Source organism: Salmo salar, chromosome ssa12, assembly GCF_905237065.1.
Source record: "Salmo salar chromosome ssa12, Ssal_v3.1, whole genome shotgun sequence".
Classification (NCBI taxonomy): Eukaryota; Metazoa; Chordata; class Actinopteri; order Salmoniformes; family Salmonidae; genus Salmo; species Salmo salar.
In genome coordinates, this window is record NC_059453.1 from 69,774,600 (window position 1) to 69,799,918 (window position 25,319).

At 47.2% G+C, this 25,319-nt stretch overlaps 1 protein-coding gene across 15 annotated transcripts in view; it reads right to left on the reverse strand.

Moving 5' to 3' along the window:
* LOC106565700 (forkhead box protein P4) overlaps positions 1–25,319 on the reverse strand; it is a 221,404-nt gene that overhangs the window by 137,467 nt on the left and 58,618 nt on the right. For 13 of the 15 annotated variants that reach the window (XM_045691703.1, XM_045691701.1, XM_045691699.1 and 10 more), the window contains exon 2: positions 19,731–19,911. In XM_045691703.1, the coding sequence (XP_045547659.1) occupies positions 19,731–19,901 (171 nt within the window). In that variant the 5' untranslated portion in view covers positions 19,902–19,911. Of the gene's footprint in view, positions 1–19,730; positions 19,912–24,755; positions 24,878–25,319 lie in introns of those variants that run through there. The other 2 variants (XM_045691702.1, XM_045691698.1) reach the window with 2 other exon arrangements.

Here is a 25,319-nt window from a genome sequence, read left to right on the forward strand (position 1 = left end):
CTGTTATAACCAGCCCTCCCTCCTTCACCCACCACCCTCTGTTATAACCAGCCCTCCCTCCTTCACCCACCACCCTCTGTTATAACCAGCCCTCCCTCCTTCACCCACCACCCTCCGTTATAACCAGCCCTCCCTCCTTCACCCACCACCCTCTGTTATAACCAGCCCTCCCTCCTTCACCCACCACCCTCCGTTATAACCAGCCCTCCCTCCTTCACCCACCACCCTCCGTTATAACCAGCCCTCCCTCCTTCACCCACCACCCTCTGTTATAACCAGCCCTCCCTCCTTCACCCACCACCCTCCGTTATAACCAGCCCTCCCTCCTTCACCCACCACCCTCTGTTATAACCAGCCCTCCCTCCTTCACCCACCACCCTCTGTTATAACCAGCCCTCCCTCCTTCACCCACCACCCTCTGTTATAACCAGCCCTCCCTCCTTCACCCACCACCCTCTGTTATAACCAGCCCTCCCTCCTTCACTCACCACCCTCTGTTATAACCAGCCCTCCCTCCTTCACCCACCACCCTCTGTTATAACCAGCCCTCCCTCCTTCACCCACCACCCTCCGTTATAACCAGCCCTCCCTCCTTCACCCACCACCCTCTGTTATAACCAGCCCTCCCTCCTTCACCCACCACCCTCCGTTATAACCAGCCCTCCCTCCTTCACCCACCACCCTCTGTTATAACCAGCCCTCCCTCCTTCACCCACCACCCTCTGTTATAACCAGCCCTCCCTCCTTCACCCACCACCCTCTGTTATAACCAGCCCTCCCTCCTTCACCCACCACCCTCCGTTATAACCAGCTCTCCCTCCTTCACTCACCACCCTCTGTTATAACCAGCCCTCCCTCCTTCACCCACCACCCTCCGTTATAACCAGCCCTCCCTCCTTCACCCACCACCCTCCGTTATAACCAGCCCTCCCTCCTTCACCCACCACCCTCTGTTATAACCAGCCCTCCCTCCTTCACCCACCACCCTCCGTTATAACCAGCCCTCCCTCCTTCACCCACCACCCTCCGTTATAACCAGCCCTCCCTCCTTCACCCACCACCCTCTGTTATAACCAGCCCTCCCTCCTTCACCCACCACCCTCCGTTATAACCAGCCCTCCCTCCTTCACCCACCACCCTCTGTTATAACCAGCCCTCCCTCCTTCACCCACCACCCTCCGTTATAACCAGCCCTCCCTCCTTCACCCACCACCCTCTGTTATAACCAGCCCTCCCTCCTTCACCCACCACCCTCCGTTATAACCAGCCCTCCCTCCTTCACCCACCACCCTCTGTTATAACCAGCCCTCCCTCCTTCACCCACCACCCTCTGTTATAACCAGCCCTCCCTCCTTCACCCACCACCCTCTGTTATAACCAGCCCTCCCTCCTTCACCCACCACCCTCCGTTATAACCAGCCCTCCCTCCTTCACTCACCACCCTCTGTTATAACCAGCCCTCCCTCCTTCACCCACCACCCTCTGTTATAACCAGCCCTCCCTCCTTCACCCACCACCCTCCGTTATAACCAGCCCTCCCTCCTTCACCCACCACCCTCTGTTATAACCAGCCCTCCCTCCTTCACCCACCACCCTCTGTTATAACCAGCCCTCCCTCCTTCACCCACCACCCTCTGTTATAACCAGCCCTCCCTCCTTCACCCACCACCCTCTGTTATAACCAGCCCTCCCTCCTTCACCCACCACCCTCTGTTATAACCAGCCCTCCCTCCTTCACCCACCACCCTCCGTTATAACCAGCCCTCCCTCCTTCACCCACCACCCTCTGTTATAACCAGCCCTCCCTCCTTCACCCACCACCCTCTGTTATAACCAGCCCTCCCTCCTTCACCCACCACCCTCTGTTATAACCAGCCCTCCCTCCTTCACCCACCACCCTCTGTTATAACCAGCCCTCCCTCCTTCACCCACCACCCTCTGTTATAACCAGCCCTCCCTCCTTCACCCACCACCCTCTGTTATAACCAGCCCTCCCTCCTTCACCCACCACCCTCTGTTATAACCAGCCCTCCCTCCTTCACCCACCACCCTCTGTTATAACCAGCCCTCCCTCCTTCACCCACCACCCTCTGTTATAACCAGCCCTCCCTCCTTCACCCACCACCCTCTGTTATAACCAGCCCTCCCTCCTTCACCCACCACCCTCTGTTATAACCAGCCCTCCCTCCTTCACCCACCACCCTCTGTTATAACCAGCCCTCCCTCCTTCACCCACCACCCTCCGTTATAACCAGCCCTCCCTCCTTCACCCACCACCCTCTGTTATAACCAGCCCTCCCTCCTTCACCCACCACCCTCCGTTATAACCAGCCCTCCCTCCTTTACCCACCACCCTCTGTTATAACCAGCCCTCCCCTCCATCCTTGGTTCCTCAGTCCTCTCCATCCATCCCTCTCTCCCTGACCTGGAAGTGAACCTGAAGAGGGGAACAGGGTCAGATAGGACACTAGTGTCACTGTGACCTCTAGTCACCTCCAGGACCTGACTCCATTGGCCCAATCAACTCCCATTAACATCAGGTCACAGAATAACACTACTGTCTATACACACACACACACACACACACACACACACACACACACACACACACACACACACACACACACACACACACACACACACACACACACACACACACACACACACACACACCCCACCAAGCTCTAAAAGTCTCTTGTCATAATTAGAAGTTCGTCCATGTTTCTCAAACGTCAAATTTCAAAAACAAGTGTTTAAGGTTAAGGTTAGGCATTGACTCTGAATTGACTCTTAAGGTTTGGGATAGTCTCAAAACAAAAATCTCAAGAACTACTTTTTATCACTGGTTTTAAACATGCAACCTTTGGCACCAAAGGCAGATGCTTATGCCCATCCACGATGCCCAAAACCCAAACCTACTTGAAGGTAACAGCGCTCACTGTTGACCCTAGTGGCCGGTTTCCACTTCATCTCCCGACATCCTCAGACATGGATGGACGTCCAATACTGACTTGTATCATGGGTGACCTGACTGTACACACACACACACGCACACGCACACGCACACACACAGAACTAATGTGAGTTAATGAAGGATGTAATTAAGAAGCCACAGTGATGATCGGAAATCACAGAGCAGAGATAAAGATCTCAGATATCCATACAGATGGATGTGCAGTGTGTGTGTGTGTGTGTGTGTGTGTGTGTGTGTGTGTGTGTGTGTGTGTGTGTGTGTGTGTGTGTGTGTGTGTGTGTGTGTGTGTGTGTATGTGTGTGTGTGTGTGTGAGCGATCAGGGAGATATGCAGACAGATCTATGAGATGATAGATGCTAGATGGTTGCTAGATAGCGTATGGTCTCCTGCGATGTTAAATAGTCTAGACTCAGTAATTGGTCATACTGTGGCAGTATGGTATACTGAACAACACCAGCCTATGGAGGAGATGGAGGGAGAAAGAGAGAGGGGGTAGAGGAAGAGGGGGAGAATATAGATTTCCAAACTCAAAGCTTGTTCTGAAACAGTCTTTGTTTCACCCAATGTTCCCCTAACTCCCCAGAGCACCAGTGACCTAACTCCCCAGAGCACCAGTGACCTAACTCCCCAGAGCACCAGTGACCTAACTCCCCAGAGCACCAGTGACCTAACTCCCCAGAGCACCAGTGACCTAACTCCCCAGAGCACCAGTGACCTAACTCCCCAGAGCACCAGTGACCTAACTCCCCAGAGCACCAGTGACCTAACTCCCCAGAGCACCAGTGACCTAACTCCCCAGAGCACCAGTGACCTAACTCCCCAGAGCACCAGTGACCTAACTGCCCAGAGCACCAGTGACCTAACTCCCCAGAGCACCAGTGACCTAACTCCCCAGAGCACCAGTGACCTAACTCCCCAGAGCACCAGTGACCTAACTCCCCAGAGCACCAGTGACCTAACTCCCCAGAGTACCAATTACCTAACTCCAATCTGTGTGTGTGTGTGTGTGTGTGTTTACGTCAATGATGCTGACTGTGTTTTAGTGTGAAATGTGAGTCACTCTCTTTTTCCTTTATTTTTTCTAGTTTACAGTTGAGTGGCACTCCAAGAGGAAATGGCACTTCAGTGGCAGTGAGCTTCACTTTTCTCTCCCTAGCTCCCGCCCTCTCTCGTTCACTCTCTCTCTTTCTCTTTTCACGCCCTGCACAGTGAGCTGACAGAGGCCCAGACTTCTACAGCAGCTGGAATGTCAGCAAGAGGGAAAGAGAATGAAAGAGGATAAAAGAAAGATAGAACTGTATTAAAAGGGAAGGATAGAGATACTGGTGCATATTTAGTGCTGAAAGGGGAATGCAAACACTTTAGGAAATGAAGCTGAGCGAAGAGATGTATTCCATCCAGTAATACTAAACATGTGCATCTATCATTGAAACAGCTCTATTTTTTCGTATTTTGATATTGAACAACGGTATGGGTAGCGTACCAACATTAGAAGGATGGGTAGCGCCATCTTGAATTGCCATAGTAACGATGGACTCCAAAGCGTCATTGGCAGGGTTGATTTGAGTTTTGGTGCAGTGACTGAAAGTGAATGAATGCTGCCACCAGGAGGTGCCTCGCCTCCACTGGACCTGAAAGGTTTCTCACAACTTTGATAGGACAATAATATTAAGGTATGAAACTGTATACAATTCGTGATTATGTTGGTTATTATAATATGTACATTTTAGAGTATTCTTTCCAACTGATAACATGAGTCTGTGGAATGAACTTCTGATAACAAGCCGAGTAGGCAGTCAGCCAGAAACGAGGCTAGCTAGCTAGTCTACTTGATTTAGCTCGTCTTGTCTTTTTGATGTTAATGTTGTCTTTGATAACTGTACAAAATAAAATGCTCATACTGACAATTTGAATAGCATTTGTCATTGGTATTAGCTAAGAGCTAAAATGAACTACAGTAGCCTACTATCCAGGCTGCTGCAGGATTGCTATTTTACCAGTAAAATGTATCTTACCCATATAATTATTAGCTAGCTACATAACTAGCCATCTCATTAGGTGTCTGTTTATATGTGATATGACTCCAAAAAAAGAGTAGCTAAGCCTGCTGGTTGTTGACTGCAAGAATGAATATAGCCTAAGCATGAAGCCTAACACCTATGATGATAGCTAGGTAATAGCTATTACTTTAGCAAGCTCAGGCTGGTAGTCAGCTTGGTAACTAAATCATCCTGGTCAAAGTTTATTGGTCGCGTACTCAGATTTGCAGATGATATCGCAGGTGCAGCGAAATGCTTGTAAGCAAAATGCTAGATGGTAACTGTCAATGATGCATTATTGTTGTGTACTATTAGGCCTGTATACTGTATACTGTATATTAGTTCTATGTTTCCTTAAATACTCTCAATCTCACTCCCCCTGTATGTAGAACACCGGTGGACTGTCTGCTCTCAGACCAGGAGGATATGACGAGGTTTGTTTGTGATGCACCAGAATGCAACAAGGGAAAGCAACATTGTGTCAGGTTGAGATACTGCAGTGAGTGTGACTCATTACAGATATGGGCACTAATAAAGGGACTCCTAGTCTTCACCCAGTAGCTCAGATTGTCACTGGTCATTTCACCTCCCTTGCATGCTATTAATTTACTCCCATTCTTTGTGTATTACGCTGTAGGCCGTGTGTATTAGGCTATAGGCTGTGTGTATTAGGCTATAGGCTGTGTGTATTAGGCTGAAGGCCTTGTGTATTAGGCTATAGGCCGTGTGTATTAGGCTGTAGGCCTTGTGTATTAGGCTGAAGGCCTTGTGTATTAGGCTATAGGCCGTGTGTATTAGGCTATAGGCATAGTGTATTAGGCTGTAGGCCGTGTGTATTAGGCTATAGGCATAGTGTATTAGGCTGTAGGCCTTGTGTATTAGGCTATAGGCATAGTGTATTAGGCTGTAGGCCTTGTGTATTAGGCTATAGGCATAGTGTATTAGGCTGTAGGCCTTGTGTATTAGGCTATAGGCATAGTGTATTAGGCTATAGGCCTTGTGTATTAGGCTATAGGCATAGTGTATTAGGCTGTAGGCCGTGTGTATTAGGCTATAGGCATAGTGTATTAGGCTGTAGGCCTTGTGTATTAGGCTATAGGCATAGTGTATTAGGCTGTAGGCCTTGTGTATTAGGCTGTAGGCATAGTGTATTAGGCTGTAGGCCGTGTGTATTAGGCTGTAGGCCGTGTGTATTAGGCTGTAGGCCTTGTGTATTAGGCTGTAGGCCGTGTGTATTAGGTTGTAGGCCGTATGTATTAGGCTGTAGGCCGTGTGTATTAGGCTGTAGGCCGTGTGTATTAGGCTATAGGCATAGTGTATTAGGCTGTAGGCCGTGTGTATTAGGCTATAGGCATAGTGTATTAGGCTGTAGGCCTTGTGTATTAGGCTATAGGAATAGTGTATTAGGCTGTAGGCTGTGTGTATTAGGCTGTAGGCCGTATGTATTAGGCTGTAGGCATAGTGTATTAGGCTGTAGGCCGTATGTATTAGGCTATAGGCATAGTGTATTAGGCTATAGGCCGTGTGTATTAGGCTGTAGGCCTTGTGTATTAGGCTGTAGGCCTTGTGTATTAGGCTGTAGGCCGTATGTATTAGGCTATAGGCATAGTGTATTAGGCTATAGGCCGTGTGTATTAGGCTGTAGGCCGTGTGTATTAGGCTGTAGGCCGTGTGTATTAGGCTGTAGGCCGTATGTATTAGGCTATAGGCATAGTGTATTAGGCTATAGGCCTTGTGTATTAGGCTATAGGCCGTGTGTATTAGGCTGTAGGCCGTGTGTATTAGGCTGTAGGCCGTATGTATTAGGCTGTAGGCCGTGTGTATTAGGCTATAGGCCGTGTGTATTAGGCTATAGGCATAGTGTATTAGGCTGTAGGCCGTGTGTATTAGGCTATAGGCATAGTGTATTAGGCTGTAGACCTTGTGTATTAGGCTATAGGCATAGTGTATTAGGCTGTAGGCCTTGTGTATTAGGCTATAGGCATAGTGTATTAGGCTGTAGGCCGTGTGTATTAGGCTATAGGCATAGTGTATTAGGCTGTAGGCCGTGTGTATTAGGCTGTAGGCCGTGTGTATTAGGCTGTAGGCCTTGTGTATTAGGCTGTAGGCCGTATGTATTAGGCTGTAGGCCGTGTGTATTAGGCTGTAGGCCATGTGTATTAGGCTATAGGCATAGTGTATTAGGCTGTAGGCCGTGTGTATTAGGCTGTAGACCTTGTGTATTAGGCTATAGGCATAGTGTATTAGGCTGTAGGCCTTGTGTATTAGGCTGTAGGCCGTATGTATTAGGCTGTAGGCCTTGTGTATTAGGCTGTAGGCCTTGTGTATTAGGCTGTAGGCCGTATGTATTAGGCTATAGGCATAGTGTATTAGGCTATAGGCCGTGTGTATTAGGCTGTAGGCCTTGTGTATTAGGCTGTAGGCCGTATGTATTAGGCTGTAGGCCTTGTGTATTAGGCTATAGGCATAGTGTATTAGGCTGTAGGCCGTATGTATTAGGCTATAGGCATAGTGTATTAGGCTGTAGGCCGTGTGTATTAGGCTGTAGGCCGTATGTATTCGGCTGTAGGCCGTATGTATTAGGCTGTAGGCCTTGTGTATTAGGCTGTAGGCCGTATGTATTAGGCTGTAGGCCGTGTGTATTAGAATGTAGGCCTTGTGTATTAGGCTATAGGCATAGTGTATTAGGCTATAGGCCGTATGTATTAGGCTGTAGGCCTTGTGTATTAGGCTGTAGGCCGTATGTATTAGGCTGTAGGCTGTATGTATTAGGCTGTAGGCCGTGTGTATTAGGCTGTAGGCCGTGTGTATTAGGCTATAGGCATAGTGTATTAGGCTGTAGGCCGTATGTATTAGGCTATAGGCATAGTGTATTAGGCTGTAGGCCGTATGTATTCGGCTGTAGGCCGTATGTATTCGGCTGTAGGCCTTGTGTATTAGGCTGTAGGCCGTATGTATTAGGCTGTAGGCCGTGTGTATTAGGCTGTAGGCCTTGTGTATTAGGCTATAGGCATAGTGTATTAGGCTATAGGCCGTATGTATTAGGCTGTAGGCCTTGTGTATTAGGCTGTAGGCCGTATGTATTAGGCTGTAGGCCGTATGTATTAGGCTGTAGGCCGTGTGTATTAGGCTGTAGGCCGTGTGTATTAGGCTATAGGCATAGTGTATTAGGCTGTAGGCCGTATGTATTAGGCTATAGGCATAGTGTATTAGGCTGTAGGCCGTATGTATTAGGCTATAGGCCTTGTGTATTAGGCTATAGGCCGTGTGTATTAGGCTATAGGCATAGTGTATTAGGCTGTAGGCCTTGTGTATTAGGCTGTAGGCCGTATGTATTAGGCTGTAGGCCGTATGTATTAGGCTATAGGCATAGTGTATTAGGCTGTAGGCCTTGTGTATTAGGCTGTAGGCCGTATGTATTAGGCTGTAGGCCTTGTGTATTAGGCTGTAGGCCGTGTGTATTAGGCTATAGGCATGGTGTATTAGGCTGTAGGCATAGTGTATTAGGCTGTAGGCCGTATGTATTAGGCTATAGGCATAGTGTATTAGGCTGTAGGCCGTATGTATTAGGCTATAGGCATAGTGTATTAGGCTATAGGCATAGTGTATTAGGCTATAGGCCGTGTGTATTAGGCTGTAGACCTTGTGTATTAGGCTATAGGCCTTGTGTATTAGGCTATAGGCCGTATGTATTAGGCTGTAGACCTTATGTATTAGGCTATAGGCATAGTGTATTAGGCTATAGGCATAGTGTATTAGGCTATAGGCCGTGTGTATTAGGCTGTAGACCTTGTGTATTAGGCTATAGGCCTTGTGTATTAGGCTATAGGCCGTATGTATTAGGCTGTAGACCTTGTGTATTAGGCTATAGGCATAGTGTATTAGGCTCTAGGCCGTGTGTATTAGGCTGTAGGCCGTGTATATTAGGCTGTAGACCTTGTGTATTAGGCTATAGGCCGTATGTATTAGGCTGTAGGCCTTGTGTATTAGGCTATAGGCATAGTGTATTAGGCTGTAGGGCGTGTGTATTAGGCTGTAGGCCTTGTGTATTAGGCTGTAGGCCGTGTGTATTAGGCTGTAGGCCTTGTGTATTAGGCTGTAGGCCGTGTGTATTAGGCTGTAGGCCGTGTGTATTAGGCTGTAGGCCGTGTGTATTAGGCTATAGGCCGTATGTATTAGGCTATAGGCTGTGTGTATTAGGCTGTAGGCCGTGTGTATTAGGCTGTAGGCATAGTGTATTAGGCTGTAGGCCGTGTGTATTAGGCTGTAGACCTTGTGTATTAGGTTGTAGGCCGTGTGTATTAGGCTGTAGGCATGGTGTATTAGGCTGTAGGCCGTGTGTATTAGGCTATAGGCATAGTGTATTAGGCTGTAGACCTTGTGTATTAGGCTATAGGCCGTATGTATTAGGCTGTAGACCTTGTGTATTAGGCTATAGGCATAGTGTATTAGGCTGTAGGCCTTGTGTATTAGGCTATAGGCATAGTGTATTAGGCTGTAGGCCGTGTGTATTAGGCTGTAGGCCTTGTGTATTAGGCTGTAGGCCTTGTGTATTAGGCTGTAGGCCGTGTGTATTAGGCTGTAGGCCGTGTGTATTAGGCTGTAGGCCGTGTGTATTAGGCTATAGGCCGTATGTATTAGGCTATAGGCTGTGTGTATTAGGCTGTAGGCCTTGTGTATTAGGCTGTAGGCCGTGTGTATTAGGCTGTAGGCCTTGTGTATTAGGCTGTAGGCCGTGTGTATTAGGTTGTAGGCCGTATGTATTAGGCTGTAGGCCGTGTGTATTAGGCTGTACGCCGTGTGTATTAGGCTATAGGCATAGTGTATTAGGCTGTAGGCCGTGTGTATTAGGCTGTAGACCTTGTGTATTAGGCTATAGGCATAGTGTATTAGGCTGTAGGCCTTGTGTATTAGGCTATAGGAATAGTGTATTAGGCTGTAGGCATAGTGTATTAGGCTGTAGGCCGTATGTATTAGGCTGTAGGCATAGTGTATTAGGCTGTAGGCATAGTGTATTAGGCTATAGGCCGTGTGTATTAGGCTGTAGGCCTTGTGTATTAGGCTGTAGGCCTTGTGTATTAGGCTGTAGGCCGTATGTATTAGGCTATAGGCATAGTGTATTAGGCTATAGGCCGTGTGTATTAGGCTGTAGGCCGTGTGTATTAGGCTGTAGGCCGTGTGTATTAGGCTGTAGGCCGTATGTATTAGGCTATAGGCATAGTGTATTAGGCTATAGGCCTTGTGTATTAGGCTATAGGCCGTGTGTATTAGGCTGTAGGCCGTGTGTATTAGGCTGTAGGCCGTATGTATTAGGCTGTAGGCCGTGTGTATTAGGCTATAGGCCGTGTGTATTAGGCTATAGGCATAGTGTATTAGGCTGTAGGCCGTGTGTATTAGGCTATAGGCATAGTGTATTAGGCTGTAGACCTTGTGTATTAGGCTATAGGCATAGTGTATTAGGCTGTAGGCCTTGTGTATTAGGCTATAGGCATAGTGTATTAGGCTGTAGGCCGTGTGTATTAGGCTATAGGCATAGTGTATTAGGCTGTAGGCCGTGTGTATTAGGCTGTAGGCCGTGTGTATTAGGCTGTAGGCCTTGTGTATTAGGCTGTAGGCCGTATGTATTAGGCTGTAGGCCGTGTGTATTAGGCTGTAGGCCATGTGTATTAGGCTATAGGCATAGTGTATTAGGCTGTAGGCCGTGTGTATTAGGCTGTAGACCTTGTGTATTAGGCTATAGGCATAGTGTATTAGGCTGTAGGCCTTGTGTATTAGGCTGTAGGCCGTATGTATTAGGCTGTAGGCCTTGTGTATTAGGCTGTAGGCCTTGTGTATTAGGCTGTAGGCCGTATGTATTAGGCTATAGGCATAGTGTATTAGGCTATAGGCCGTGTGTATTAGGCTGTAGGCCTTGTGTATTAGGCTGTAGGCCGTATGTATTAGGCTGTAGGCCTTGTGTATTAGGCTATAGGCATAGTGTATTAGGCTGTAGGCCGTATGTATTAGGCTATAGGCATAGTGTATTAGGCTGTAGGCCGTGTGTATTAGGCTGTAGGCCTTGTGTATTAGGCTGTAGGCCGTATGTATTAGGCTGTAGGCCGTGTGTATTAGGCTATAGGCATAGTGTATTAGGCTGTAGGCCTTGTGTATTAGGCTATAGGCATAGTGTATTAGGCTGTAGGCCGTGTGTATTAGGCTGTAGGCCGTATGTATTCGGCTGTAGGCCGTATGTATTAGGCTGTAGGCCTTGTGTATTAGGCTGTAGGCCGTATGTATTAGGCTGTAGGCCGTGTGTATTAGGCTGTAGGCCTTGTGTATTAGGCTATAGGCATAGTGTATTAGGCTATAGGCCGTATGTATTAGGCTGTAGGCCTTGTGTATTAGGCTGTAGGCCGTATGTATTAGGCTGTAGGCCGTATGTATTAGGCTGTAGGCCGTGTGTATTAGGCTGTAGGCCGTGTGTATTAGGCTATAGGCATAGTGTATTAGGCTGTAGGCCGTATGTATTAGGCTATAGGCATAGTGTATTAGGCTGTAGGCCGTATGTATTCGGCTGTAGGCCGTATGTATTCGGCTGTAGGCCTTGTGTATTAGGCTGTAGGCCGTATGTATTAGGCTGTAGGCCGTGTGTATTAGGCTGTAGGCCTTGTGTATTAGGCTATAGGCATAGTGTATTAGGCTATAGGCCGTATGTATTAGGCTGTAGGCCTTGTGTATTAGGCTGTAGGCCGTATGTATTAGGCTGTAGGCCGTATGTATTAGGCTGTAGGCCGTGTGTATTAGGCTGTAGGCATAGTGTATTAGGCTGTAGACCGTGTGTATTAGGCTATAGGCATAGTGTATTAGGCTGTAGGCCGTATGTATTAGGCTATAGGCATAGTGTATTAGGCTGTAGACCGTGTGTATTAGGCTATAGGCATAGTGTATTAGGCTGTAGGCCGTATGTATTAGGCTATAGGCATAGTGTATTAGGCTGTAGACCGTGTGTATTAGGCTGTAGGCCGTATGTATTAGGCTATAGGCCTTGTGTATTAGGCTATAGGCCGTGTGTATTAGGCTATAGGCATAGTGTATTAGGCTGTAGGCCTTGTGTATTAGGCTGTAGGCCGTATGTATTAGGCTGTAGGCCGTATGTATTAGGCTATAGGCATAGTGTATTAGGCTGTAGGCCTTGTGTATTAGGCTATAGGCATAGTGTATTAGGCTGTAGGCCGTATGTATTAGGCTGTAGGCCTTGTGTATTAGGCTGTAGGCCGTGTGTATTAGGCTATAGGCATGGTGTATTAGGCTGTAGGCATAGTGTATTAGGCTGTAGGCCGTATGTATTAGGCTATAGGCATAGTGTATTAGGCTGTAGGCCGTATGTATTAGGCTATAGGCATAGTGTATTAGGCTATAGGCATAGTGTATTAGGCTATAGGCCGTGTGTATTAGGCTGTAGACCTTGTGTATTAGGCTATAGGCCTTGTGTATTAGGCTATAGGCCGTATGTATTAGGCTGTAGACCTTATGTATTAGGCTATAGGCATAGTGTATTAGGCTATAGGCATAGTGTATTAGGCTATAGGCCGTGTGTATTAGGCTGTAGACCTTGTGTATTAGGCTATAGGCCTTGTGTATTAGGCTATAGGCCGTATGTATTAGGCTGTAGACCTTGTGTATTAGGCTATAGGCATAGTGTATTAGGCTCTAGGCCGTGTGTATTAGGCTGTAGGCCGTGTATATTAGGCTGTAGACCTTGTGTATTAGGCTATAGGCCGTATGTATTAGGCTGTAGGCCTTGTGTATTAGGCTATAGGCATAGTGTATTAGGCTGTAGGGCGTGTGTATTAGGCTGTAGGCCTTGTGTATTAGGCTGTAGGCCGTGTGTATTAGGCTGTAGGCCTTGTGTATTAGGCTGTAGGCCGTGTGTATTAGGCTGTAGGCCGTGTGTATTAGGCTGTAGGCCGTGTGTATTAGGCTATAGGCCGTATGTATTAGGCTATAGGCTGTGTGTATTAGGCTGTAGGCCGTGTGTATTAGGCTGTAGGCATAGTGTATTAGGCTGTAGGCCGTGTGTATTAGGCTGTAGACCTTGTGTATTAGGTTGTAGGCCGTGTGTATTAGGCTGTAGGCATGGTGTATTAGGCTGTAGGCCGTGTGTATTAGGCTATAGGCATAGTGTATTAGGCTGTAGACCTTGTGTATTAGGCTATAGGCATAGTGTATTAGGCTGTAGGCCGTGTGTATTAGGCTATAGGCCGTATGTATTAGGCTGTAGACCTTGTGTATTAGGCTATAGGCATAGTGTATTAGGCTGTAGGCCTTGTGTATTAGGCTATAGGCATAGTGTATTAGGCTGTAGGCCGTGTGTATTAGGCTGTAGGCCTTGTGTATTAGGCTGTAGGCCTTGTGTATTAGGCTGTAGGCCGTGTGTATTAGGCTGTAGGCCGTGTGTATTAGGCTGTAGGCCGTGTGTATTAGGCTATAGGCCGTATGTATTAGGCTATAGGCTGTGTGTATTAGGCTGTAGGCCGTGTGTATTAGGCTGTAGGCATAGTGTATTAGGCTGTAGGCCGTGTGTATTAGGCTGTAGACCTTGTGTATTAGGCTGTAGGCCGTGTGTATTAGGCTGTAGGCATGGTGTATTAGGCTGTAGGCCGTGTGTATTAGGCTATAGGCATAGTGTATTAGGCTGTAGACCTTGTGTATTAGGCTGTAGGCCGTGTGTATTAGGCTGTAGACCTTGTGTATTAGGCTGTAGCCCGTGTGTATTAGGCTGTAGGCATGGTGTATTAGGCTGTAGGCCGTGTGTATTAGGCTGTAGGCATGGTGTATTAGGCTGTAGGCCGTGTGTATTAGGCTGTAGACCTTGTGTATTAGGCTGTAGCCCGTGTGTATTAGGCTGTAGGCATGGTGTATTAGGCTGTAGGCCGTGTGTATTAGGCTGTAGGCATGGTGTATTAGGCTGTAGGCCGTGTGTATTAGGCTATAGGCATAGTGTATTAGGCTGTAGACCTTGTGTATTAGGCTATAGGCCGTGTGTATTAGGCTATAGGCATAGTGTCTGTACAGTATGTACAGAATACATTTAAGTTGTAAAAGCCAGTTACTGTCATTATATGCCTTATTCTTTTCATATTTTGTAATTCCAATTTCCAATGTAACTTGCACTCTGTTTTCAGGTTTGAATGAGACAATGTATTCCCTTCAATAAAGTTTTTGATTTAATAATATTATATTACTTGTGTATGTCTTTCCTTATACACATTTTCACTGGTGTTTTTTCTTGACTGATTAACATTCGATTGATGTGGTGCTATTGTATGTCATATCATTTGAAAGGGCTGTTTCTCAGCTTTCAAAATATGTATCATGTTTTCATATATGGTTTGACATCAGCAAATGTTGCTTCTTTATGCATGCTGAGTTCATGGTCATTCAGCCAGTTTGGGGATTCAGACAGTTTGGGGAAATCCTGCCAGTGATGCAACAATGTGGTGATTTACAGTTACAGTTAGATGGTGTCCTAAAGTCTACTGTTTCCATTCCCCTTGAAGCCTACATTCACAAAACACAGACAGAGGGAAAAAACGAAAGAAAAGCGAGGGAGGCACCTGGTTCTCGTCAGACACACACAAACACACACACACACACACATGCACACGCACACAGAGGGCTTTGAGGTTTGGGAGGGATTTGCCTGGTGATGTTTGTAACCTGCTATGCACAATTTAACATCCAGTCCTGTGGATAAAACCTCCTCACCCTCCTCCCCTTCCTCCCCCTCCTCACCCCTCAGAGAGAGAAAGCATGTCATGCTGTTTCTCGAGAGGTCGTCTGTCCGGTGCAGAGAGCACTAGATGGAGACGCCAGAGAAAGAGAGCATTTAAAGTGAAGAAGACTAAATAGATTGAGAGAGAAAAAAAACAGCATGCTGGAATCCTGGCTTTGTGAAAGAAGAAGCTGGGAGGAATCCTGGCTTTGTGAAAGAAGGAGGTGGGTGGAATCCTGGCTTTGTGAAAGAAGAGGCTGGGTGGAATCCTGGCTTTGTGAAAGAAGCAGCTGGGTGGAATCCTGGCTTTGTGAAAGAAGAAGCTGGGTGGAATCCTGGCTTTGTGAAAGAAGGAGGTGGGTGGAATCCTGGCTTTGTGAAAGAAGAAGCTGGGTGGAATCCTGGCTTTGTGAAAGAAGAAGCTGGGTGGAATCCTGGCTTTGTGAAAGAAGGAGCTGGGTGGAATCCTGGCTTTGTGAAAGAAGAAGCTGGGTGGAATCCTGGCTTTGTGAAAGAAGAAGCTGGGTGGAATCCTGGCTTTGTGAAAGAAGAAGCTGGGTGGAATCCTGGCTTTGTGAAAGAAGAAGCTGGGTGGAATCCTGGCTTTGTGAAAGAAGAAGCTGGGTGGAATCCTGGCTTTGTGAAAGAAGAAGCTGGGTGGAATCCTGGCTTTGTGAAAGAAGAGGCTGGGTGGAATCCTGGCTTTGTGAAAGAAGAGGCTGGGTGGAATCCTGGCTTTGTGAAAGAAGAGGCTGGGTGGAATCCTGGCTTTGTGAAAGAAGAGGCTGGGTGGAATCCTGGCTTTGTGAAAGAAGAAGCTGGGTGGAATCCTGGCTTTGTGAAAGAAGAGGCTGGGTGGAATCCTGGCTTTGTGAAAGAAGAAGCTGGGTGGAATCCTGGCTTTGTGAAAGAAGGAGGTGGGTGGAATCCTGGCTTTGTGAAAGAAGAGGCTGGGTGGAATCCTGGCTTTGTGAAAGAAGAGGCTGGGTGGAATCCTGGCTTTGTGTGGAATCCTGGCTTTGTGAAAGAAGAGGCTGGGTGGAATCCTGGCTTTGTGAAAGAAGAGGCTGGGATTCTTAGAGGGCTCCACTTTTTTTCACTCTTGGTTCCCCCTCTCACAATTGCTTTCTTTCTTTCTTTCTTTCTTTCTTTCTTTCTTTCTTTCTTTCTTTCTTTCTTTCTTTCTTTCTTTCTTTCTTTCTTTCTTTCTTTCTTTCTCTTTCTTTCTTTCTTTCTTTCTTTTTTCTCTCTCTCTCTCTTTTCTCTCACTCTGTTCCGTCTTGGTATAGGATACAGTTAGATTTGTGTCTCCCTCTGGTCTCAGGGTGGGGAAGCAGAACTGGTCTTTCCCCCTCTCCTCTCTCTCTCTATCTTTTTCTTTCATTCTGTTCTTTCTGGGGAGGCAGACAGGGCACATTCCTCAGGGAGGCCCAGGCGCCCTTTTCTGACACGTCTCAGCAATACACCCCTCCCTCCATCCTCCATCCCCCTCTTTCTCTATACCCCAATCTCCCTCCACCTCTACCCGTCCATCTCTCTCACCTTCTGTTACATCTATCTACCTGTAGGGCCTCTCTCTCCCCCCCTCTCTCTTTCTCACACACACACCCAACACTTTTACACTTCCACTCCTCTCACTACTCCTCCCTCACTTTACCCCGCAGCTCGGACCAAAGAGAGTGAAGAGAGAGAGAGGCCGGTGGAGTGGTTTGACGGCTGGAGATGGCTGTGATTTCTCCCAGGCTCCCAAGGGGCCCAGGGGAAAACGGCTTTGTGTTCTAACAACACCGCCCTGTGAAGAGCACTGTGTGTCTGAGCGTATGTGTGTATCTCAGTGTGTGTGTGTGTGTCATGTGTGTGTCGGTGTGTGTGTAGAGGCACCATGGTTCCTCTCGGGTCCAGTGCGTCTTGGCAGGTTATTTGACCACCTACACTGCTATGCACTTCAGGTGGATGAGGAGAATAAAGGAAAGGGAAGGAGAAAAATGGAAAGTGAGAGAATGTGTGTGAGAGAGAAAGGGGGGAGAACAGGTAGGTATTTTACTATAGCCGTGATATCAAAGGACTCTGCAATTCTCACTGGCACGGAACTCAGATCTGGGCTGGAGGGGGGTGGTGGGGGGGGGAACACACATAACCAGATCACTATCCTACTCTACACATGGAGAGAAAGAGAGGGAAAGACAGAAGGAGAGAGAGTACCAAGCCATGTGGAGGGAGATACAGTATACAATAGATATTCTGGGACTTGACTAACACCAGGCTAGGAACTCTTCCATCAAGCAGAGAGGGCGTGAGAGAGGAAGAGAGAGAAAGATGGAAAGCGAAAGGGTGGTATGTTTGAGGTTGGAAAGGCATTTAAGGAGGAAATGCCACTGTGCACACACGCGCGCACACAGATGCACGCACACACACAGGTGCAACAACACAGAGAAGAGAGACGAGGGCCACAGAATAAAGAGCTACTTGTGTGAGTTACGGGTCAGGGCGGAGCGTGGGTGAGTGTGTGTGTCCAGGGCTGGAGGTTCCAGAGGAAACAGAGGCAGGATGCAGTCAGAAAAGGAGGGAGGAGTGAATGGGTAGAAAGGGAAAGGGGAAGAGTGGAGAAGTAGATTTTCTCTTCATTAACATAATCCACCTTCATTATAATCCCAGCTCTAAAGTTTCTGAGCTGCTCTTTTCATATAGGTACCTCAGCTCAAACTAATGTACAATAATGCTGTCGTACTTTTAGGCCTTTGTATGTGCATATGCGTGTGTGTGTGTGTGTGTGTGTGTGTGTGTGTGTGTGTGTGTGTGTGTGTGTGTGTGTGTGTGTGTGTGTGTGTGTGTGTGTGTGTGTGTGCGTGCGTGCGTGCGTGCGTGCGTGCGTGCGTGCGTGCGTGCGTGCGTGCGTGCGTGCGTGCGTGCGTGCGTGTGTGTGTGTGTGTGTGTGTGTGTGTGTGTGTGTGTGTGTGCGTGCGTTATGTCACTAGTCTGGCAGTATAGAGAGTCAGAGACGAGGAATTTGGGGATCTGGGATAATGGGAAACAAAGTGTGGATTTTCAGCCAAGGAACTCCAGGAAACACAGAAATTCCATCTGATACAGTGGCCAGAGGAGGGGAGACACTGACGCACAGGGGGGAACTAAAGCAGCTCAACACTGGCCACATCACGCTGACGTGTCACCAACCGTGAAATAAAACACACACAAGTCTCCACACAAACACACACGTCACAGATGGAGTTTTAGATCCATGAGAAGATAAAATAGTGTTTTTTTGTTATAAAAACACACAACACACACACACACACACACACACACACAAGTAATTTCTCCAGTATGTATGAGTCATATAAGACTGGGAAAAGGAAGCGAATACATTTCACAGAAGTACAAGGGAAGATGATGCTGTTTCTCATGTGGTTAAGGGTTTACAGGGATCTGAATGTAATAACATGCATGTGCTTTGTCATTGACATCTTAACATGTCAGCACGTCTTCTCATCACGTTGCGTGTGAGACTGGAAGATAGCACAGTTTGTCTGCATTACATAATGTAAACTACATACATAGTGTTCCTAAACAATCTACACTGAACAATAATAGAATCGCAACATGAAACAATTTCAAATATTTTACTGAGTTACAAGGAAATCAGTCTATTGAAATGAATTCATTGGGCCCTAATCTATGGATTTTACATGACTAGGAATACAGATATGCATCTGTTGTCCACAGATACCTTAAAAAGGTAGGGGTGTGGATCAGAAAACCAGTCAGTATCTGGTGTGACCACCATTTGCCTCATGCGGCGCGACGTCTCCTTTGCATAGAGTTGATCAGGCTGTTGATTGGGGCCTGTGGAATGTTGTCCCACTCCTCCTCAATGGCTGTGTGAAGTTTCTGGATATTGGCGGGAACTGGAAAACGCTGTCGTACACGTCGATCCAGAGCATTCCAAACATGGTCAATGGGTGACATGTCTGGTGAGTATGCAGGCCATGCTAGAACTGGGATATTTTCAGCTTCCAGGAATGGTGTATAGATCCTTGCGACATGTGGCCTTGCATTATCATGCAGAAACATGAGGTGATGGCGGCGGATGAATGGCACGACTATGGGCCTCAGGATCTCGTCACGGTATCCCTGTGCATTCAAATTGCCATCGATAAAATGCAAAATCCCTAGTTTATGCCTGCCCATACCATAACCCCACCGCCACCATGGGGCACTCTGTTCACAATGTTGACGTTGGCAAACCACTCGCCCACACGACGCCATACACGCTGTCTGCCATCTGCCCGGGAACAGTTGAAACCGGCATTCATCCGTGAAGAGCACATTTCTCCAGCGTGCCAGTGGCCATTGAAGGTGAGCATTTGGTTACGACGCCAAACTGCAATCAGGTCAAGACCCTGGTGAGAACGAGGAGCACACAGATGAGCTTCGCTAAGACAGTTTCTGACAGAAATTCTTTGGTTGTGCAAACCCACAGTTTCATCAGCTGTCCAGGTGGCTGGTCGCAGACAATCAGTATATCAATTGCACGCTCCCTCAAAACTTGACACATCTGTGACATTGTGTTGTGTGACAAAACCGCATATTTTAGAGTGGCCTTTTATTGTCCGCAGTACAAGGTGTATCTGTGTAATGATCATGCCGTTTAATCAGCTTCTCGATATGCCACACCTGTCAGGTGGATGGATAATATTGTCTAAGGACAAATGCTCACTAACAGGAATGTAAACACATTTGTAAGAAATAAGCTCCTGTGCATTTGGAACATTTCTGGGATTTTTTATTTCAGGTCATGAAACATGGGACGAACACTTTACATGTGGTGTTTATATATGGATGTTGCACAACCACACACAGACACCTGCAAGCCCATATGCACAAACAAATGAGCATGAAGTGCACACACACATATGCACACACACGCAAGCATGTGCCCACACAAAGATACACACACACACACCTGTTGCTGCTGGAGGTGCAGTAGGTCCACTGGGCTGATCTCCCCATTGGTGTCCCCGTTGGACCCGCCTTCTCTCCCTCCCCCGCCGTCCGAATGGCTGCTGAGGCTGCTGACTCCGTTCTGATTGGAGGGCGTAGTTCGAGTGGTCTCAGAGGCTGATTCCACCATCATCACGTGGCACCTGGGAGTGAGGGAGGAGAAGGAGGAGAGGACAGAGAAAGGTAAACAGAGATTAAGTGATGGTGAACGAGTGCAGCCATGGCAGTTTGAGCTATGCTCTGGAGCTGGAGGAGTCTGGGTCAACAAACAAAAGGGTTGGGAAACTAAAGTACACACACACACACACACACACACACACACACACACACACACACACACACACACACACACACACACACACACACACACACACACACACACACACACACACACACACACACACGGGGAGCTTTATGGCCTAGTAAAGGCGAGTGTGTGTGTGTGTGTGTGTGTGTGTGTGTGTGTGTGTGTGTGTGTGTGTGTGTGTGTGTGTGTGTGTGTGTGTGTGTGTGTGTTTTCAGTGAAAGCTCAGGCTTATCTGCCAGCCTTGATAACACTAAGTAAACAAGTACAGTATGCACCCACACTGCCATTCACATGTGGTCATAGCAACACTTGATCCTTCCTGAGTGTGTGGGGGGGAGAAAGACAAGGCTGAAAGAGTCACACAACCCTTATAGGCATCAGTAGAAAAGCCCAACTTTCTACAATATCCAGAGAAGCTGAGTGTGTGTGTACAGAGCACGGTTGTCTTGGAGAGGAGGATGTTTGAAGCGTGTTCACGACAAAATGCGGCTCTGTGAGTTTGTTGGAACACAGGCGCGGGATGCATTTGCCATCGTTAGGAGAAAGAATGAGCGTGGGAGAGAGGAAAGGAGAGACAGAAAAAGAGAGAACGTGAAGGAGAAAGAGAGAGACATGTTTGGAAAGCATAACAGGCTCCAACCGATCTGGGCCTGTGAACTATTAATGATGAACCCAATCTATGCTTTCTGCTCCCAGTTTTACAAATACACTTTCTCTGTGTTTGTTTCTGCAAGGGCGAACAAACTGCCATCGAGGCATTCCACCCATTATGTGAGAAAATGTGTGTTTGTCTGTGTTCTACCCGCCTTGCCTTTGGGTGGAACAAGGAGAGGTATTTCATGAGAGAATTAACGTTTAGTTTTTCTCCCAAACAAGAGCAGGTACAAATGTTGAGTACGTGTGTGTGTGTGTGCGTGTGTGTGTGTGTGTGTGTGTGTGTGTGTGTGTGTGTGTGTGTGTGTGCGTCTCCATGCGACAGCAGGTGAGTGTGTGAGAATGCTAGTGACGCTGCTAATGGAATGTTGCCAGATGCTCGTGGAAAAACAAAAGCCCAAAGGGTGTGTGTGGGTGTGTTCCTTAGTTATGAATACAGTACGTGGTGTGAAAGACAAGCTGTATTGGTTCACCACAACAACAGCTGACAACAGCAAATCACACTGAAGCATCTCCCCTCCATACAGCCACACACACACACACGCACGCACGTACACACACACAGTTGTACATCCAAATATTGCTAGCCAGTGGCTTCCACACTACCTGACATTTACAGGTAGTAAACGCCTAAACCTCAGCCTGCCCTCTTCCTTCACTCCTCCCTCGCCCTCTCCACCCATCTCCTCCACTCTCCTCCCCCCTTACCTTGGCTCTCTCTTCACCCATCCATACCCGTCTTCCTCACCCCCATCCCCTCCCCCGTGGCCCTACAGTCAGATCTGTGTGAGCCCCATTGTGTCCCTCTTTCTCTGTCTGTGTGAAGACAGTCATGTGTGGCCAGCAGTCTCCCTCCCTCCCTAACAGAACAGGTGTAGTAGCTGCTCCTATACTGTGCTGAGTGCATTAGGAGGTCTTTAAGGGTCTTTAGGCACAGATTGAGTTTCCTCCAGACTGTACAGCTCATTGACTTCATCCCACAGCAGACGCCTCATACACTTCTCTAACCATGAATCACCCTCTACTAGCTATCACTGCCCCTCTCTCTACAGCGTACCTCCAGGAGTGGAAGAGATAGAGAGTTTGCAGAAAGAGCTTGAAGGTGAACAAGGGTTGGCGGGGGGACCTGTCACTTTTAAACAGTTACACAAGCATCCATGCTCAAACACACAAACACACACACACAAACACACACAAACACACACACACAAACAAACACACAGAGCAGTGCGGTGTGGTATACTTCGGTGCTGTAATGTCATATCCTGTAATGGGTGTATATAGCTGCAGTAATAGGAGGTCAAAGGGAGAGACACGGGCATAAATCTATCCTAGACTAGAGTCTTTCATTAGAGCTGTGAGACAGAAGACGCAGCGCACACACACACCCCTTTAAGTGTATCTGGCAGAGCAGAAAAGCTTCCCGTGCAGAGGCCTGCCCTGACGAGTTAGAAACACAAACACAAACCAAACCCCCTGCAGCTGAACCCCTGACCTGAGAGAGAGCAGGAAGAGGCATTCCACTACCCCGAGGGATGGAGAGAGGGAGGGATGGATGGATGGATGGATGGAGGAAGAAGGAGGGAGAGAGAAGGGAGGAGGTGTACAGATCAGAGAGATAAATAATGTTTGGGATAGAGGGGGAATAAAGTGTTCCTCTGCATTTTAATTGGGATGGAGAAGAAGAGAGAGGGGATGGGACAGAACATGCCCCTCAGCTGCAGGACAGAAAGAGAGAGAGAGAGAGAGAGAGAGAGAGAGAGAGTGAGAGAGAGAGAGTGAGAGAGAGAGAGAGAGAGAGAGAGAGAGAGTGAGAGAGAGAGAGTGAGAGAGAGAGAGCGAGAGAGAGAGAGAGAGAGAGAGTGAGAGAGAGAGAGAGAGAGAGAGAGAGAGAGAGAGAGAGAGAGAGAGAGAGAGGGGGGGGGAGAGAGGGAGAGAGAGAGAGAGAGAGGAAGAGGGAGAGAGAGAGACCGAGGGGGAGAGAGAGGGACAGAGAGAGAGAGAGAGAGAGAGAGAGAGAGAGAGAGAGAGAGAGAGAGAGAGAGAGAGAGAGAGAGAGAGAGAGAGATTCTCTCTGGCATGTGTAATTAATTAAGCTGGGTGGATCATACAGTACGTCCTGTTACTACAGGTAGCTTCTGCAAAGGCTCCTGGGTAAAACCCTGCTGGAAGGCCTTGTGTAGGCACAACGCACGGAGGAGGTGTGGGATGTTAATACTTACCTCAACACCCCCCACCCACTAGCACTGATAACCCTGTATGCTGATCCCTCCCCCTCCCACTATCCAGCCTGGTATCATAGACTAAATGCAGCATAGTAACGGTAAATCCAGGAAAGTATGTTGGTTGGTGTGGATGGATGGGTGGGCGTATAATGCGAATGTTTGGCAACCCAAAGGTTGCATGTTCAAATCTCATCACTGATAACTTTTGCATTTTACCATCTTTGCAACTACTTACTACTTTTTCGCTAATTTGCAACAACTTAGCATGTTAGCTAACCCATTCCCTAACCTTAACCCTAACTCCTAACCCCAACCTTAACACTAACCTTAACCCCTAACCCTAAGCTACCTAGCTAATGTTAGCCACAACAAATTGTAATTCGTAATATATCATCCGTTTTGCAAATTCGTAACATATCATACTAATTGTAATCCGTAACATATCATACTAATTGTAATCCGTAACATATCATACTAATTGTAATCCGTAACATATCATACTAATTGTAATCCGTAACATATCATACTAATTGTAATCCGTAACATATCATACTAATTGTAATTCGTTACATATCATACTAATTGTAATCCGTAACATATCATACTAATTGTAATTCGTTACATATCATACTAATTGTAATCCGTAACATATCATACTAATTGTAATCCGTAGCATATCATACAAAATGGATGACGGACATCCACAAACTAAGAAATAGCATATGAAAGGTATTGGTGTGTCCTGGATTTAATTTACTATGTTACGTCTACCCCTGAGTCCAGTTTGCACCATTACCCTCATCTAAAGTGACACACACCAACAGACTGGGCAGCCAGCTTCTCAAGGCCAGACCAACCTACCCAGAAGGAGAGAGGAGTAGAGGAGAGTAGCACAGGGCGAAAACACCCCCCTCCTCTTCTCTACTCACTCTAAAGACTTTGGGGGGATTGAGTCTTTCTGATTCCCAAAGCTCACACCGATCACTCCCTTCTCCCAACTCCAAGATCCCCCTCCCTCTCACTTCCCCTCCCACCTTCTTCCCTACGGGTTTGTGGTGTAGATCCAGTCTGTTCCGGTCTGTCTCCCAGCCCAATCCCTCAGTAATGCCATCTCTTCCCTGTCCTACAGCTCACAATACAAGGATCACTGGCTAGCTGCCTGGGAGCACTGGAGACAGGCCAGTACACTTCCAGAACTTTCTCTTCATAATAATAACTTTCTCACACACACATACTCACACACACACACACACACACACACACACACACACACACACACACACACACACACACACACACACACACACACACACACACACACACACACACACACACACACACACACACACACACTGTCAGACACATTCTCTCAGGAGACAGACATGTTGTTGACAAACTGTTTATGATTTGCAGCTCCAGAGCAGGAATGTAGTCTTCAGTCAACTACTGACAACATCACAACTTAAAGTAATACAACAGTACTGACAACATCACAGCTTAAAGTAATACAACAGTACTGACAACATCACAGCTTAAAGTAATACAACAGTACTGACAACATCACAGCTTAAAGTAATACAACAGTACTGACAACATCACAGCTTAAAGTAATACAACAGTACTGACAACATCACAGCTTAAAGTAATACAACAGTACTGACAACATCACAGCTTAAAGTAATACAACAGTACTGACAACTAAAAGCATATGTATGACACCAATATGCTGTTCCAATATACTATAACAACATATTACAACAATAAACTCTGTGATGGTACACAATGTAATCCCCCTGCTTACCTCGGCTCCAAATTCTAACCCAATGTCAGTTTGGTTTAAAAAAAATTCTCCTTTAATCTTTCCTTCACTTTTCCTTTTTCTTTGTCTTCTTCTCTCTCATCCCTTGTCCTCTTTCAACATGTTCAGCAGTGTAATGACCCCTCTCTGTGGCACAGCACTGATTGGCTGAACTCCTGCACACCTGCAGTTAACTCCTCCCCCTCCCCGTATGTGTGTGCAAGTATATTTGTGCCGCGTGTGTCGTGTATGTGTGTGTGCATGCTCAAGATGTGTGTGTGTGTGTGTGTGTGTGTGTGTGTGTGTGTGTGTGTGTGTGTGTGTGTGTGTGTGTTTACAGCAGCTTACTGGGTTATTAAGTCTTTATCATGTTAAGCCTCATGTGGGAATATTTATACTGCTCCCTGAATGACTGTTTCCCCGCCTTGCATCAGCTCCCAGGAACACTGCTTATTAATACAGGGAACTAGGAAGGGAGGAGGAGGAGGTGGGGAGGGGGGGGGGGGAGGAATAGGGTAAGTGCCAATGCATCTCCACATCTCTCTCTGTCTGTCACTCCCTCTTGCT